Source organism: Rhincodon typus, chromosome 7, assembly GCF_021869965.1.
Source record: "Rhincodon typus isolate 14 chromosome 7, sRhiTyp1.1, whole genome shotgun sequence".
Taxonomy (NCBI): Eukaryota; Metazoa; Chordata; class Chondrichthyes; order Orectolobiformes; family Rhincodontidae; genus Rhincodon; species Rhincodon typus.
The window spans coordinates 70,046,542-70,064,158 of NC_063338.1; the positions used below are offsets into that span (position 1 = coordinate 70,046,542).

Sequence of the window (17,617 nt, forward strand, 5' to 3'; positions counted from 1 at the left end):
CTGAAAGAGGTATTCTTCTTCTTCTTGGCGTAGTTCCGTGTTGCTGCAGTGTGTTGTTGCCCTTTTAAATAGTGTTCGCACGCAGCTTCGTTTGTGTGTGCTGGGATGGTTACTATTGAAGTTCAGTATCTGGTCTGTGTGTGTGGCTTTTCGGTGTACTTTCGTTTGCAGTTCCCCATTTGTCTTGCGCTCTACCACGAGCATGTTTTCTTTAGAGATGGTTTCACTGGGGTCGTGCTCTTGTTCAACCCCACGCCAACCCTACAAACTGCTCACCCAAACTAAGAACCCACTCCCCACCACGGGTAGGACCAATGTCATCTATAAGATTCCCTGCAGAGACTGTGAGAAACACTACATCGAACAAACGGGAAGGAAACGAACAACAAGAGTACATGAACACCAACTGGCTACAAAAAGGCACGACCAATACTCACTCATCTCAATCCACATGGACAAGGAGAACCACCACTTCGACTGGAACAACACCAAGATCCTGGGACAGGCTAGGCAGAGACAGGCACGAGAATTCGTAGAAGTGTGGCACTCCATGAAGCATGGCATTAATAAACACATTGAACTCGACCCCATATACATTCCACTATGAAGGAAACCCGGAAGTGAGACAACCCATTCGCAACGGACCCCAGAGTTTAAAAACCAGGCAGAAAAACACACTGACGCTTCATCGGAGGCTGCACTGAGGATGTTGCCAAGCATTGTAACAAAACGTCTGTGAAACAAGAAACCAGCTCGGCGAGCCAACCAACTTCAACAACCTCGACACCCACAACCCGAGCTACAAATCTACTCCAAAAGTTTAGAGAATCTTCAATATTTACTTGATCAGGTTGCTAATACCTGTTTAAAATGCTGTTCAAAAGACTTCACCCCTCCGTGCGTCACACCCTCACTACTGCATTGAAATGTCAGACTACATTATGTATTTCACTTAGCTGTCTTACCCTTGAGGGATGATATGTCCATTGTTTCTACTAAGCATGATCTGCACCTGGAAGGTTTTGCTTAAAACAGGGCAAGACAGTTGTTACAGACCAGAACGCTCTGATTTAAAAGGCTATTAGAAGCAGATTTAACCATGAATTTTAAATTGGATGTAAATTGAATACGCGAAAAGCAAACTTTTGTTGCGCATTTGAAAAGGTTATGGCATTGGGATTAATTGAAGAGTTTTAAAGAACTGACACAGGCACATTAGATAAAATGGCAACCTCCTGTGCTATATGATTCTAAATAGCATTAGTTTGCTTGGTCTGAAGAAATTTTTACAAGTTACGCTTGGGTTCTTGAAAAAGGAAGTGGAATATCTCTACATGAAATGAGATTAAAAGCAAGAAATGTCTTCCAGATTGACTAGTGGACGCAACAGTCTGAGACTCCCTGAAGAGGCAGTTACTGCCATAATGTGGAATGTTCTGTACTTTTAATTGAAGCATTTAATCAAATTAAGGGTGAAAAAAAGATACATTCTTCATAAACTTGTGAGGTAATGATTCGTCCCCATCAGGCACACACAGGATTGTCTAGAGTTTATCTGAAGAAAATTTGTGTAGTGGCTTCAGTCAAAAATGTTGCAGAAGTTCTCATTCTTGCAGATCTGCCAGTGCAGAGAAGTTTGGTTTCTGCCATTTTTAATCATTTTTGACCTACTTAAAATTATTTAAAATAGTACTCAAATTCCCCTTACATTCTCATACTTCTCACCTGGGAGCCACAATATTGTTGTAATTGTGAATACATCCCACCCACTTTAATGACTAGGGAAAACATGTATTTTGGGATTTGGGTCAAGGGTGTATTTTGAGAATAAAGGGAATCTCTGACCCAGCAATTGAATTGGAATTCATAATTATCTTTCTTGAACAAATTTTTGTTAAGACATTCGTTCGAGAGAAGGCTTTGTAATTTTTGTTTATATTGAGAAATAGACCCTAGTTTTCATCTGTTCACTTGTACAAAGTTAAACTGACCATTAGCTTTGCTTAGTGATAATGTAGTTATATTTTGAAATCATTGAAAACAGAAATTGGTTTAGAATTCACAACAAAAACAAAAATTGCTGGAAAATCTCAGCAGGTATGGCAGTATCTGTAGAGAGAAAGCAGAGTTAACGTTCGGGCCCAATAACCTTTCTTCAGAACTGATTGTAGCTTGGAAAAGGTTGGTATATGCTGAAGATGGGGTGGGGGAGGTAAGCAGGGGTGGGGAGGAATAAATAATAGGTGGAGATGGAGAAAAAAAAAAATTGGGCTCCCCCATCCGAACACGAGACAGTGATAGAGGCACTGGGAGAATAAAATAGTTTTTACAGGAAGCAGAGTGTAAGGATCTATAGTCAAGGTAACTGTGGGAGTCAGATGGATTTGTAGTGGAGTTATAGCCAGCCTATCCCCAGAAATCGTAGAATCCTTGTAGCGTGGAAGCAGGCCATTAGGCCCATCAAGTCTGCACCCTCCCTCCGAAGAGCATTCTACCCAGATCCAACCCCTCCCCTATCCCTGTAACTCTGCATTTCCCATGGCTAATCCACTTAACCTGCACATCCCTGGACGCTATGGGCAATTGAGCATGGCCAATCCATCTAACCTGCACATCTTTGGAACATGGGAGGAAACCGGAGCCTGCAGAGGAAACCGGCACTGCAGCTTCACAGCACTAGGGACCCAGGTTTGATTCAGGTGGTTGGCTGTCTGCAGTTTGCACATTTGCCCCATGTCTGCATGAGTTTCCTCCTACTGTCTAAAGATGTGCAGGTTAGGTGAATTGGCCATGCTAAATTGCCCATAGCATCCAGGGATGGGTAAGTTAATTGGATTAGTCGTGGGAAGTGCAGGGTTACAGGGATAAGGTAGGGGTGTGAGTCTGGGTATGATGTCTTCCAAGAGTCAGTGTGATCATGTTGGGCCGAATGACCTGTTTCCACACTGTAAGGGTCCTATAATAAGGAGTTGTGGGTAGGGGTCAGGGTGGGACCCACATACCTCGCAAAGAAACAGGCATAACTGGGATCCATGCAGGTACTGATGGCCAACCCTCTGACCTGAAGAAAGTGAGAAGGATTAAGAGATGTTGTTCAGAGTGAGGACAAGCTTGCTGGGGAGGTCTAGTGATGGATGGAGTTGGTTCAGGCCTTTCTTCAAGGAAGAAGCTGAGAGTGCTGAGACCATCCTGATTGGGCATAGATGTGTAAAGGGATTGCATGTCCATGATAAAGAGGACATGGCTAGAGCCCACGAACTGGAAATTCTGAAACTCATGTAAAGGGTGTAAGTGGGAAGGGACCGGAAAAAGGATGAAAAAGATCAATTCGAGGCAGAAGCAATGGGTCTGCCTGGACAGTCCTGTTTGTGGATTTTGGGAAGGTAGTAGAAGCAGCTTCACGGGATTTGAGGAGTATGAGCTTGGAGGCAGTGGGGACACAATAGCCTAGTGTTCCTTGGTGGGATTGTGATTCAGGGAGAGATGGGAGGACGTATCTGAGAGCTCCGCAATGTAGTGTTCAGTATGGCAGACAACAATAGCACCACTTTTGTTGGCAGGCTTGATTACAAAGTCAGGATTGGATCTGAGAGTACGGACTGCAGCCAGTTCAGAGGGCGATAGATTGGAATGAGTGCGGGTGGGAGGTTGGGAGGATGGGAGGAGCAGAGAAATTGAAATGAATAGTGTCATGTCGATAGTTCCCGATGAACAGGTCGTGTACAAATAAAAGGCCAGAGGGTCAGATCTCAGTTGAAGGGATCTGTGGGATGGGGAGAGGACTCTTGTCCAAAAAAATGAGCACAGAGGTGAAGGCAATGGAAGTGAGTTCAGTGTCATATCATGCCCTTAATTCATTAAGGTGGGGGTGCAGCGAGATAAGAACTAAGACTCTTACTAATTACAGAACATTCAGTATCAGAGTGGAAGATGAGAAGGGATAGTAAATGCATGACAGGAGGTGGATTTGGGAGAGGGATGGAGAGGAGAAGGGAGGAAGTGTGTATCACCAAGTTGTTGCATTTTGTGTTCCTCAATGCCTTAAAGGGAAAGAAAAAGCTTCTTGCTATGAATGAGCCAGAATTGGTGTAGAATTCAGCTATATTTTTTTAAAACTTTTAGGAAGGCATACTTACTTGCAGAAAAGATGTGCATATCAATTCTAAAGGCAGTAGATGATGTTTCTACTTGACAGTTGCCAGTTTTATGAGATAATCAATATTTTTTGCTGTCCTTCCAGTACGCACTAGATCGCTTGAAGGTTATGTGTGAAGAAACCTTGTGTAGTAACCTTTCAGTCGAAAATGTGGCAGAAATTCTCATTCTTGCAGATTTGCACAGTGCAGAACAGCTGAAAGCACAAGCAATAGACTTCATTAACAGGCAAGTGTCATTGCTTTCATTTGGAATCTAAGCTGCCAAATCTATACTTTGAGTTTGATGAATTATTTTTCTTTCTTTTACTATTTACCCATTACAGATGCAGTGTTCTCCGACAGCTTGGGTGTAAAGATGGAAAAAACTGGAGCAACAAGTAAGTAAAGTGGAAATATGGAAGTGATTGGATCTGGTTTTTGAGATTTAATATCATACATTCTTTAACTTCATTTTATGTCACAGCTCTATCTGAAGATAGATTATTATATGTTCTTTTAAAGGACAAACAAATGCACAACAGATTAAAACCTACAATGTAGGCAGCACTGCCTTTCCATATACAACTCTGCAAAGTGCAAAGAAGGGTTGGTTTCTAAGTTTTGCCGTCTGTTAGATTGCAAATAGATTTATTTTTCATTCCACGCTAAATTCTGATTGTATATAATTATAATAGCCGTTTTAGGTTACTTTCCTATTTAAATCATCATAGAATCCCTACAGTGTGGAAACAGGCCCTTCAGCCCAACAAGTCCACACTGACCTTCAGAGCACCCCACCCAGACCCATTACCCATTCCCTGTAACCCATCTACGCATCCCCTGACTGCTATGGGCAATTTAGCATGGCCAATCCACTTAACCTGCACCGTCTTTGGACTGTGGGAGGAAACCCATGCAGACACGGGGAGAATGTGCAAACTCCACACAGACAGGTGCCCAAAGGTGGAATCGAACCCGGGTCCCTGGCGCTGTGAGGCAGCAGTGTTAACCACTGAGCCACCGTGCTGCCCCAAATGTGTCCAACCTTTTGCCCTTGGGGAAATGATCCCAATTAGGGAGTTACTCATACTTTGGATTCCACTCACTAGCTCAGTTGACTGGATGGCTGGTTTGCAGTGCAGAGTGACACCAGCAATGTGTGTTCAGTTCCTCTATTGGCTGACGTTACCATGAAGGTCCTGCCTTCTCAATGTTGCCCCTTGCCTGAAGCATTGTGACCTTCAAGGTAAACTCCCCACCAGTCACCTTTCTGTAATGAGAGAGTAGCCTTATGATCTTCTGAGACTGTCAACTTTACCTTTACTGTTGTAGAGCTGTGTTGTCCAATAATGTGCAAGCATTTTGTACTGTAAATATACCTAAAAATAAATCACAAGATACCAAGTAATTGTGCTATATCTGCATGGATTTGTTATGGTCTGTTTTTGAATTTCTGAGTTGAGAATTTGTTGAGATATTACTGTATGAAAGGCTGCAAAGGATTATTTATGTTTGTTTTTAATTGTGTAAAACTTCTATAGATCTAGCCATAAGATTGTGCTACTTTGTTCAAGATGCACTGCAAAGAAAAGCTCTGCACAGAACTTGTTTTATGATCTTTAACTCATTTTTTGAAAGTGCATTTTTAAAAGTTGACATCTTCCATTTTGCTTTACAAAATGGGAAAGTATATCACAATTTCAGTTTTATTAAATCAGAAAATCATTATTTTCAAATATTAATAGATATCCAATATAGCATTACAATCCAATAGTAATTGGCTGTAGCATTCCTTTAGAAATGAGTTTTAGTTTCTCAAAGAACTAAATTGTATTAAAAAACAGATTGTAAGAGTCAAGTATAAGAGATGCTGGAACTCTCAAATAAAAACAAATTGCTGGAAATAATCAACAGATCTGACAGCATCTTTGAGTTATTATTTCAGGTTGATGGTTCTTCCATTTGAACTGAAAAAATGTAAAAATGTAATATGTTTTAAGCAAGTAAAAATGGGGGCACACATGGGAAAAGGGATAAAAAGGAACATCTGTAAAGGTATGGAATGCAAGAGAGATGAAATGACAGGAATTGGTTGTGCAAGCCAAAGGGAGTGATAATGCACAAGTGAAAATAAAATGTCTAGAGGAACTTTACTCTGCTGAATCATGAACATCTACTGTGTGATAGTGTTAAGTTCTAAGAAGAACCAGGAGGCCAAAGCATTAAACAGCAGGAGCTTTATTATAGAGGCATTTGTTCTGTGGGCAACAAGGTTAGAGAGAAAACAAAAACAGAAATTTCTGTAAAAGCTCAAAAGGTCTGGTAGCATCTGTCGAAAGAAAAAGCAGAGTTAACATTTGAGGTCAAGCGACCCTTCCGCAGAACTGGGTTAGAGAGAGCCTTTTGTCCATACAAAATGGCTGATATTGTCATCATTACATCACATGTTTGGACTGTTAAAGTGACAGTCAGCCATTCACAAATACGCAATGCATCATGGGTTCCTGCAGTGAAAACATGGTAAATATTTACAATCGTATATCTAACAGTAGGTTATATGTAGAGAAAGTTGCTTCCTGTGTGGCTGTTGGCACAGTTCAGGCATTTGTTTATTTTTCTTGTTGATTTTAACCTCTGGTGTGTTGGATATAATGGTTCTAACAGAGGTAGGTTGCAAACTCTTGCTCAAACCACATATTCTCACCTTCTCCTCAATTTCGGAGTGGAGTCCTGGCCACTAAAAATGGCTTCTGACAATGTCATAGTGATCTTTGTGTAGTTGATTTAACATCTGTTTCTTTAGCTATGATAAGAGTAATGACCCTCATCTTGCTTGTATGTATACTTCCAGCTTCTGTGTGATGTACAGCTTCCGTTCTAGAGTTGCTTCTATGATCTTGCCACAAAGTACCATGCCCATCATTTTTGGTAGTAGTGGATAATTTCTAGAGTACTATTTAAATTGTCTTTCTGTTACTGGAGTATTCTATACTTGCTCAAAGTAGAAAATGCCTACATAAGGACTGATCGTAGTTGACTCATTTGGCAAAGGACCCCATCAGCATTCTCATGCAAGTTCGATCACTGATACTGAATTGTATGTGAGAGCTGATAGCAACAATTACCCACTTCTGCATACAGCTCAGTACAAGAGGTTTTCCTGCCCGAGGCCCAAATATTGTGATCTGTGGACTGTTAGTCAGGTAAATTCCCAGCCATACAGGTATTGGTGGAATTGCCTAATTCTAAAAATGATTCTTGGAGCTTCTATCTTTATCTGTCCATGATTCATTTCTGCATTTCTTTAGCGATCTTGATGCAAAAGCTCAGTTCTGAAGAAGGGTGACCAGACCCGATGTTAACTGATTTCTCTTCACAGATGCTGCCAGACCAACCGAGTTTTTTTCAGCAATTTCTGTTTTTGTTTACGATTTCCAGCATCTGCAGTTTTTTTTTTGTTTTTGTTGTTGTTGAAGTAAAAGCTATTGGCTTCTTTTCAGTGTTCAGTAATATGTGAGAAATGACTGCTCCTACTCCAGAAGGTTGCTAGTTGCAACGGCAACTTTGGTCAAAATGGGTCAGGACAACTTACTTTAATGAAGACTTTTTGGCTTGCGTAAATGCTTTTTCACACTTTCAGTTCTTGTTTTGGCATAATAAATTGTGCAATGGCATGTGAATAGTTGCACGATTTGAAAGAAACCTGCCACAGTCATTCAGCAAGCCTATTGCCGTTCGTTTACATTTTTAGGTGCTGGTGCCCCAGTTAGGGCTTTTATTTTTGAACATGACTTGTGTAGTCCCTTGTAATGACATGGTCTAAATTTTAAATAGAATTTTAAAATAAATTCTCCTTTGTCTTTGCTCGGTCTTAGGCCATAATCTTGAAATCTCTGTAGGGTAGCCTGTAAATTATGGAGATACTCTTTCTTGTTTCTCTCTGTGACTAAAATATCATCTAGGTGTCACTGGACTCCTTCCAATTCCCTTAAAATCTAATCTGTGGCTCAGTCGAATAAAACAGATATGATTCCAAATTGAAATCCCTCAAACTCAAATAGTTCTTTATTGTGTTATCGTTGTCAAGTATTTCTGAAAGTCGATCTGCGTTCTTCTGGAGATCAATTGACTTTTGGGAAGCCTAACTGAAAAGCTGAACTCCAGCTAATCTAGCAAATAGGTCAGCGATTAAAGGCAAAGGATAGTGCTGAGGATTAATTGAGACCTTGAAATCACTGCAGATGTGTACTCATCCAATTTTCTTCGTCACTGACACAAGAGGTGTGGCCCATTTGCTCACGTTTACAAATTCAAAGACACAAACATGTTTGCAGACTTCTGCTTGCCCGTCAATATAATTCCCCAACATAATCTGCATCCCACTTGTAGTTGCTTAAAACCTACTACGTCTCTTCCTGTTCCCACTTCTGACAATAGGCAATTGACGTGAATTGTGAACTTTTGTTTCTTTCTGTACAGGTGCTGCCTGATGTGCAGAATGTTTCCAATAGTTTGCTTTTAAGTAAAGACAAAATGTCTCCCTTTGATTTTGATAAAGTAACATTTTAAAACAAAAGGAGACTAGCGCGATGTCTGGATTTTATGTTCGATTGAACTTTTTTCTGATTGCTTTCCCAACGTGCCTGAAACTGGAGCAGAAACTCATTGAACTTCAATACAAATTAAGTTCCACACAACTGTAGTTTGTGATTATTTGCACTGGATTTAAAACCATAGCTCCAGAAGCAGACCCCATCCACAAAATTGGCTGTGGCCCAGATCAAATTAATCATCAGTGGGAGTTTCCACTTGTTATTTGAGAATACTCTGAAAAATTAAGTTGAATCTTTTGGGCACTGGCATTTATTAAAAGCTTTTGATTTTTGTCTTAATTTTCTAGTAACTGTCTGTAGACTCCAATCCAATTCACAAATAGATTTTTACATCATTTTTAGTAGTTTTAAAATTTGCTTACAAGTGGTAAATTAACAGTAATTTAAAATGCTTATTTTTGTGATAAACTCATTTTTGGCTGATAGGCTTCTGTCTATCAAGTCCACACTGGTCAAAAACTAGGATCTGACTATTCTAATCTCATTTTCCAGAAAGTTATGAGTGTTTCTGTCTCTTCCACCCTTACAGGCAGAGTGTTCCAGATCCCCACCACCCTCTACATGAAAGTTTTGATTTCCTTGCCACCTCTCTAAACCTCCTGCCCATTACCTTCAATCCATGCTGTCTGGTCATTGATCCCTCCACCAAATGTTCCTTTCTTTGCCCCTCAGATTTTAGTAATCTTAACCATGTTCCTCAGTCTCCTCTGCTCCAAGGAAAACAACTTCATTCTATCCAGTATTTCAAATAAACATTCCAGTCCAGGCAACATCCTGGTAAATCTCTGCACCCTCTCTGGTGCACCCACATCCCTCCTATAATATCGATTTCAGAACCGCACACGATGCTCTCTCTGTGACCTATCCAGAATTTTATCTAGTTCCAGCATAACCTATCTGCTCTTAAACTCTATACCTCAGCTAATAAGGGCAAGTATCCCATAAGCCGCCCTAACCACTTTATCTACCTGTCCCATTACTTTAAAGAATCAGTGGACATGCACACCAAGGTCCCTCTGATCCTCAGGGTCCTCTGTTCATCATGTATTCCCTAGCCTTGTTTGTCCCACACACGCGAATCACTTCACACTTATCCAGATTCAATTCCATGTACCACTGACCAGCCCATCCGTATCGTCCTGTAATACAAGGCTGATAGTTACCAGGAAAATTGAGGGGTGAAAAACTATTTGATCTCCTGGGTAACTATTAAACTGAACCTTTGACATCCACCCCGACCTGGCCTGGCCAACCCAACCCTACATGCCCAGCATGGTTCTCTCCCAACTGCACCCCCACACTGGCACAACATCCTCCACCACCATGGGACTGAAATCCACTGAAACACTGATCCATTTGTTGGCATGCTCCAACCTACCCATCATCTATTTGGCACTCAATCCCTCCCGAACCTCAACCTGCCTGTCATCCTCACACTTACCTTACATGCTTAACCTTTCACAGTAGCTGTCAAACAGGCTGTCTGTCTTATTGCACTTTTGCATCACAGAACAAGATATGGTGACAGCCTCAAAAGGGTGTGATTTCAGTGGTGGTGGTCTGCCCTGTTTGTGGCAAGGATTGTCTGGACAAGTCTCCCCTGTTGTGTGACACGAAGCTCTGATCTAGGTATTTCCAGAGTTGAGTTCATTTTAAGGATATGTGTGTATTTCGGCAGTCCACTGGAAAGCTGCTGCTTTTAGCCACAGATGAAAAATCTGATGGCACGCATCGACGGAGGCAGAAGTTGCAGAAAGAAAACTTGACCACCTAACCGCCTAATCTCGTTTTATAAATGTAAATAACAGATAGTGACACTTGAATACAAGTCATTCTCATTGTTATTCCTGCTGATGAACTTTATCATTTGACTTACTTGCAGCCATGCCACAGATGTGATGGAGACAGAAGGCTGGAAGTCGATGATTCACTCCCACCCTCATTTAGTTGCAGAGGCCTTCCGAGCATTGGCGACTGCACAGTGCCCACCATTTGGTATTCCACGCAAACGGTTAAAACAGTCATAATTACACTAGAGGACTTAGGTACTGATCTCGCTACTGACTTTTGCGTAAAGGTATTTGTACCTTGCACCCATACAGGATAAACTCCTCGTTTGCATACAGAGGTCACGCCTGAACTTTAACTGTCTTTAATTGCTCTGCTGAAGGATGTGTTCCGGTATGGTCTTCAGCTTTAAATTAGTTTACATGCTTTTCTCTCAGCCACTTAAACAGCCTTAAATGATTTTCATCCTTCCTGTTCAGTTCACGTGATTTTAAGTTTTTTTTTAAATTAATGTGTGCCTTGTCGTTAGACCAGGCTGTGCAGAATTGCATCAGCAGCCATATTGCAAAGCCTTCCATTGAATAACTGAGAAAGGCAAAATAAGTCTTTAACACTTTTCTCAATAACTACTCTCTGTACAAAATTATGGTTGATATCCAAGGAAATTAATCGATCTGAGCCTGATTGGCCAGTTAGGAGCAATATTGCATGTGATTTGATGACTATCCCCAACCCACCTTTGCATTATGCATGCTGTTGAAATTCTGCATTACAGCCTGAAAGGGATGTACCATTCAATAGCACATGTCCTTAATGGCCAGTGGTATATGAAGTACATGGTTGGTTTGTGAACCACCATTTTCTTTTTCAGTGTTTGTATACCTTGTTTACAGTTTGGAATTTCTACTGTACAGATTTTTTTTTTGAGGGTTAAATTCACATTTTTGGCAGAAATGTTAAAGACCTTTGTTACAATTGTGTGAAAATGGTTTGTAATGTTCAGCAACCTTCTAGAACTTGAGATCACATCATAGCTAAAATCAAAACACTATATCTTCGTGCTACCAATGGACCCAAAACAATGGAATAGTCCAGCAATCCACAGTGCAACAGTGTGAAACTTGAATAATGGAAGAGCATTTCTGAAGACTACCCATTTGAAACGCGTAATAAAGATGTTAAGACACTGAAGGTCACCTGATCAAATTAGTTTTCCCAAATATACTTACGATGTTTCTATCCCTTTTACAATTAAAAGAAATTTCTTGGGAATTTTCTCCTCTGCCCTTCTCTCATGAAGGCGCTGAATCTTTGGGATCCAAGTCCAGGGGTGCTGGTCGCCCTCCAGTATCTCATCCAAATGGCTGTTATTCGTGTGTGAGTGTCATACGGGTATTTAACCGCAGGGGACATCACAGACGAGCTTAACACTATCCTCGCCTGACGTCAATACGTGCACTTCCAGTGGGGCTGTTGGATAGTGATCAGATGTGAAAACCCTGGTGATTTTCCATTCCCCTACCCCAGCTGGTGCTGAGACCATTGAAACACCCTAATTGATGCCCCAGCTAAGATCACTTAACTCAGCACAGACTAAGAATCGAAACTGAGATCTTCCAGGTACTCACTGGATAATTATGCTGAGCCTCTGGGGAAGGTAGCCCTTTTAAGAATGAATAGGTATTGTTATCAAGTCATTTGTCTGAGACACTGTGCTAAGGTAACACTGTAGATTTTGTAGAAAACTCCAGTTTCAGCACAGTGATTTGCAATGCCTCAAATTGACTTTACATAGCAATTGATTTGCTTATGTTTTGCTATTTTATTTATTATGCATCAATATATTTCATAAAGCTTATGTTACGTTAGAGAAACTTTGTAAGACTTTATAAATGCAATTGAATGCACTAATTTGTAACAGCGTTCATTTCTGTAGACTATTGTTTTGTGAAAATCATTTTTGTTAGACAAAAGAACTCAACTATTTTTAAAAATGGAGGTAAAAGAAGCTGATGGGTTTAAGTTATCAATGTATCTGTTTACTGTCATATCACAAATTCAGAAAGTATGGTTGCATGAACTACACACCATTAAAATTTGAATAAAAACTTAAAATGAGTTTTGAGATGGTTGTTCAAAAGTAATTGACCTTAATTTTCATGCTGAGAGCAGTTTGAATACAATAATCTGTTTTAATTTAGTAAAACATATTTTCTAATTGTTTGCTGCAGTATTTATTTCAGGAATATCAAAATGAAATAATATTGCCTTCTGATATTTTTACTTTTGATTGCATAACAACTGCAACTGTCCACCTCCATCTACTTCGATGGGAGATCAAGAATATTCTGGACTATAGATTGCTCCATAGTTGACAGTGATACAACACTGCCAGCTGGAAGTTATTTTTATGTGGGGCATAATCCATTTTGAGTTTCATTCTTTTGTGATTTCTAATATTCTATTTGATCCCAGCTCGAATAGAGGTGCTCCATCTAGTGACTGAACCAAGAACTAATGACTTTGCCAGTTGAAAATAAACAAATTCCAGAAACCAGGGACCTAATTTTTAAACTGGGTGGACCACCATCATAGTCTGGAAACGTGCAGGACCTGTCCTCCTCATAAACTGGAATAATCAAATCAAATTGGCCAGGATAGCCTCGAGGGGGAATTCATTGAATGTGTTAGGCATTGTATCTTTGAACAATATGTTGTGGAACCAACCAGGGAGCAAGTTATTCTGGATATGATATTATGTGATGAAGTGGGATTAATTAATGATCTCATAGTAAAAGATCCTCTAGGGAAGAGTGATCATAACATGCAAGAATTTCAAATTCAGTTGGAAGGCAAGAAACTGGAACCCTATAGTAGTGGTCTGGCATTAAATCAAGGTAGTTACATAGGCATGAGACAGACCTGGTCCTAATAGACTGGGTGGGAAAACTAAAAGGTAGGACAGTTGATAAACCATGGCAGATGTTTAAGGAGGTATTCGGTTCCTCATAACTCAAATATATTCCGGAAAAGAAGAAAGATTATGAGAGTGGTAAAACATGCATCCATGGCTCAGCAAGGAAATTAAAGACAACATAAAGACAAAATCTAAGACATGCAATATTGCAAAGGCCAGTGGCAGAATGGAAAATTGGGAAGCTTTTAAAGATCAACAGTTTACTAAAAGTAAATAATAAAAAGAGCAAAGGTAAATTATGAGAAAAAGCTAATGCAAAATATAAAGATGGATGGCAAAAGCTTCCATAAGCATATAAAAGGCACGAGCATAGCTAAAAGAAATGTGGGTCCTTTGGAGGATGAATTTGGAGAGTTAATAATGGGAAGCACAGAAATAGCTGCGATACTAAATCAAAATTTTGCCTCCGTTTTCCCAGTAATAACAGATAATGTAGCGGTACAGAAAGTGAGGAACTTAGAACAATCATCAGTACTGAGCAAATTATTGGGATTAAGGCAAACAAATCTGTAGGCCTGATGACCGCATCCAAGAGTCTTAAAGGAAGTTTAACAGATAGTGGATCCATTGGTGAAAATACTCTAAAATTCCCTGGACATGGGAAAGGTTCCGGTGGATTGGAAAAATGCTGTTATGAGGCCATTATTCAGAAAGGGATGAAGGCAGAAAGTAGGAAACCATAGATCAATTAGTTTACCATCTGATTGGAAAATTGTTAGAATCCATTTTTAAGGGACATTTGTAAATTCAAATGCAATCCATCAGAATAAGCATGGTTTTATGAAGGGTAAGTCGTGTATGAGTAAATTACTACAGTTCTTTAAAGATGTAACAAGTGAAGTAGATAATGCATATTCTGTAAATGTAGTATATCTAGGCTTTCAGAAAGCATTTGACAAGGTACACACAAAATGTTAATACACCAGGTAAAATCACATGGGGTTTGGGATAATTCATGAGCTTGGATAGAGGATTGGCTTACCAAGAAAAAGAGAGTCGGAATAAATGTTTTTTTTTTCCTGTTTGGCAAGCTGTAACTAATGGGATGTTAAGGGTTCAGTCCTTAGGCCTCAGCCATACAATCTGTATTAATGACCTGGATGCAATGATGAAGGTACAGTAGCCAAATTTGCAGAAGACATTAAAATAGTTGGGCAAGTAAGTTTCAATCAAGAAATGAGAAATGTACATATGGATATGTTAGATGAATGGGTCAAAATTTGGCAGAGTTTAATGTGGATAAGTGTGAGGTCATCCATTTTGGTTGGAAAAGAAAGGCAACTTGTTATCTAAATGGAGAGAAACTTCTGAGTGCTTCAGAACACAGAGTTCTGGTTGTCCTCGTGCATAAATCGCAGAAAACTGGTACGCAGGTACAGCAGGTAATAAGGAAGGCAAATGGAATTTTGGCATTTATTAGTAATGGAAGAGTAATGGGTTGAAGAGGTATGGAGAGTGGACAGGAAAGTGAAGTTGAGGCCAAGATGAGATCAGCCATGATCATATTGAATGGCAGAGCAGGCTCAAGATTTGGCTACTCATGCTCCTAGTTCTTATGTTCTCAATGGAAGAGCTTCATTTCCAAAAAATGTTCATGGTGGTCTGCTCAGAAATGGAGGGTCAGAGTGGGAGTTTGATAACAGTATATTTGGAGGCCTATGGGAATTATAAGTGGGAAGTAAATTCTAAAGTCGCATGGGGGACAAAGGAACCATTGCAATTCGGAGGCAGCAGGGGTGTGAAGGACCAGGGACCCTTGGGAACACTTAGTGATGACTTTGACTTTGCCTAACCCAAAAGCAGAAAAATAATTTTTGAAAATATTATGTGTTGATTTAGCACCTCCCACCTTGATTCTTGTGAACACTCACCAAGTCTTCAAACCTTGATTCATAAAGTCATACAATGACAAAAGGCCCTTTGGCTCATCAATTCTGCACCAACGTAACTACCACTAAAAGTGTGCTAATCCCATTTTCCTGCACTTATAACATTCAGGGATATGGGACATCTGAAATCCTCATCCAATTTTTTTTTAAGTTGTAGGGTTTCTAACCTCCACTACCTTCCCAGGCAGTGCATTTCAGATTCCCACCACCCGGTGAGTGAAAAAATTCTTTCCCAAATCTCCTCTGAATCTCCTGTCCCTTACCCTAAAGCTATGCCCTTTTGTGATTGACCCCCTGAACCAAGGGAAATAGCTGCTCTCTCTTCACCCTGTCCATACTCCTCATAATCTTATACATCTCAATCATATCCCCTCTCGGTCTTCTGTGCCCTAAAGAAAACCATTCAAGCCTACTAGTCTCCCCTTGTAGCTCAATTTCACCATCTCAGGCAACATCCTGGTGAACCTCCTCTGTACCCCGTCTCGTGCTATCACATCCTTCCTGTGGTGAGGTGACCAAAACTCCAGATGTGGCCTAACCAACGCTCTGTACTACTCCCAACATTATTTCCTTGCCGTTATACTCTATGCCACGATTGATGAAAGCAAGTGCCTGATATGCGTTCTTAACTATCCTATTCACGTGCTCTGTCAACTTCAGGGATCTGTGGATAATTACCCCAAGATCCTTCTGTTCCTCTGAACTACACTGCCTTCTGCCATTCGTTTAATATTCCCTCATCTTGTTTCTTCTTCCAAAGTGCATCACCTCACACTTTTCAGGATTAAATACCATCTGACACTGGTCTCACCATCTGACCAATCCATCTATATCTTCCTGTAACCTACAACAAACTTCTTCCACCCTATTTGCAAATTTGCTTTAACCGTCCCTCCACATTTTCATCTATGTCATTTATGTATATAACAAAAGTAAAGGGTCCTAGTACTGATCCTTGTGGTACACCTCTAGACACTGGCCTCCAGTCACTCAAACAGCCTTGTACTGTTTATGTTTGAGTCATATTACTAAGCCAGTTTCTGTTCCATTTCACCAAATTTCCCTCAATTCCATGTGCTTTTAACCTTCTCAATCAGTCTCCCATGTGGGTCTTTTTTCAAAATCCATATAAACTAGCGAACTTCCCTCATCTGTGCACTTGATCACATTTTCAAAAAGTTCTAACAAATTCTAATAAACCGCCTCCTGACAAAGCTATGCTGACTATGCCTAATTAACCCATGCTTTTCCAAGTTGTTATTAATTCGCTCCTTCAGAATTTTCTCCGATAGTTTCGCTGCCACAGTTGAGAGACTCTCAGATGTGTAATTTTGTGGTTCCTGGCTACCACACTTCTTGAAAAGTGGAACCACATTAGCTGTCCTTGAGTCCTCTGGCACTTACTCTGTGGCAAGAGAGGAATTAAAAAATTTTCAGAACGCCCACAGCAGCATGGGTTGCAATTCATCCAGACTAGGGGATTTGTCTGTTTTTAAGGCCAACAGAGCTTCCAATACCTCCCCATTTTCTATGTCAACCTGTGCAAATTCCTCATGGTCCCTTATTGTTATTATTTTGTACCTACATACTCCTTTTCCAGAGTGGCCGGCACAGTGGCTCAGTGGTTAGCACTGCTGCCTCACAGCACCAGGAAATCAGGTTTGATTCCACCCTCAGGCGACTATCACTGTGGAGTTTGCACATTCTCTTGGGATGCTCCGGTTTCCTCCCGCAGTCCAAAGGTGTGCAGGCTAGGTGGATTGGCCATGCTAAATTGCCCATAGTGTTCAGGATGTGTAGATTAGGTGGTTATAGGGGGATGGGTCTGGGTGGGACGCTCTGAGGGTTGGTGTGGACTAGTTGGCACAAAGGGCCTGTTTCCGCACTGCAGGCATTCTGTGATTCTAAGACTGAAGAGAAATATTCATTTAACACCCTTCTAACATCCTGTAGCTTCACACACAGGTTGCCCCCTTTGTCCCTAATAGGCCCTGCTGTTTCCCTGTTTAACCTCTTCCCTTTAATGTATTTATCTTAGGATTGCAAACAAAGTTAAGGAGAATCCTTTATCATGCCCCCTTTTCGGTCTTCTAATTGCTTTCTTAAGTCTCCCTGCCGCCCATGCTTCCTGTATTCCTCTAGGGCCACAACTGAATTGCTCCATTTGAACGTGCTAAAAGCCCTTCTCATTCAGTACTGAATTGTCCTTGACAT

The 17,617-nt window shown here is 40.6% G+C and overlaps 1 protein-coding gene across 1 annotated transcript in view; it reads left to right on the forward strand.

Annotated features, from left to right (window-relative positions):
- Positions 1–12,655, forward strand: part of spopla (speckle type BTB/POZ protein like a) — a 44,839-nt gene extending 32,184 nt beyond the window's left edge. The window contains exons 8-10 of the mRNA XM_048599341.1: positions 4,241–4,383; positions 4,481–4,534; positions 10,632–12,655. Coding sequence (XP_048455298.1) covers positions 4,241–4,383; positions 4,481–4,534; positions 10,632–10,776 — 342 coding nt within the window. The 3' untranslated portion in view covers positions 10,777–12,655. The remainder of the gene's footprint in view (positions 1–4,240; positions 4,384–4,480; positions 4,535–10,631) is intronic.
- The last annotated feature ends 4,962 nt before the right edge of the window (positions 12,656–17,617 follow it).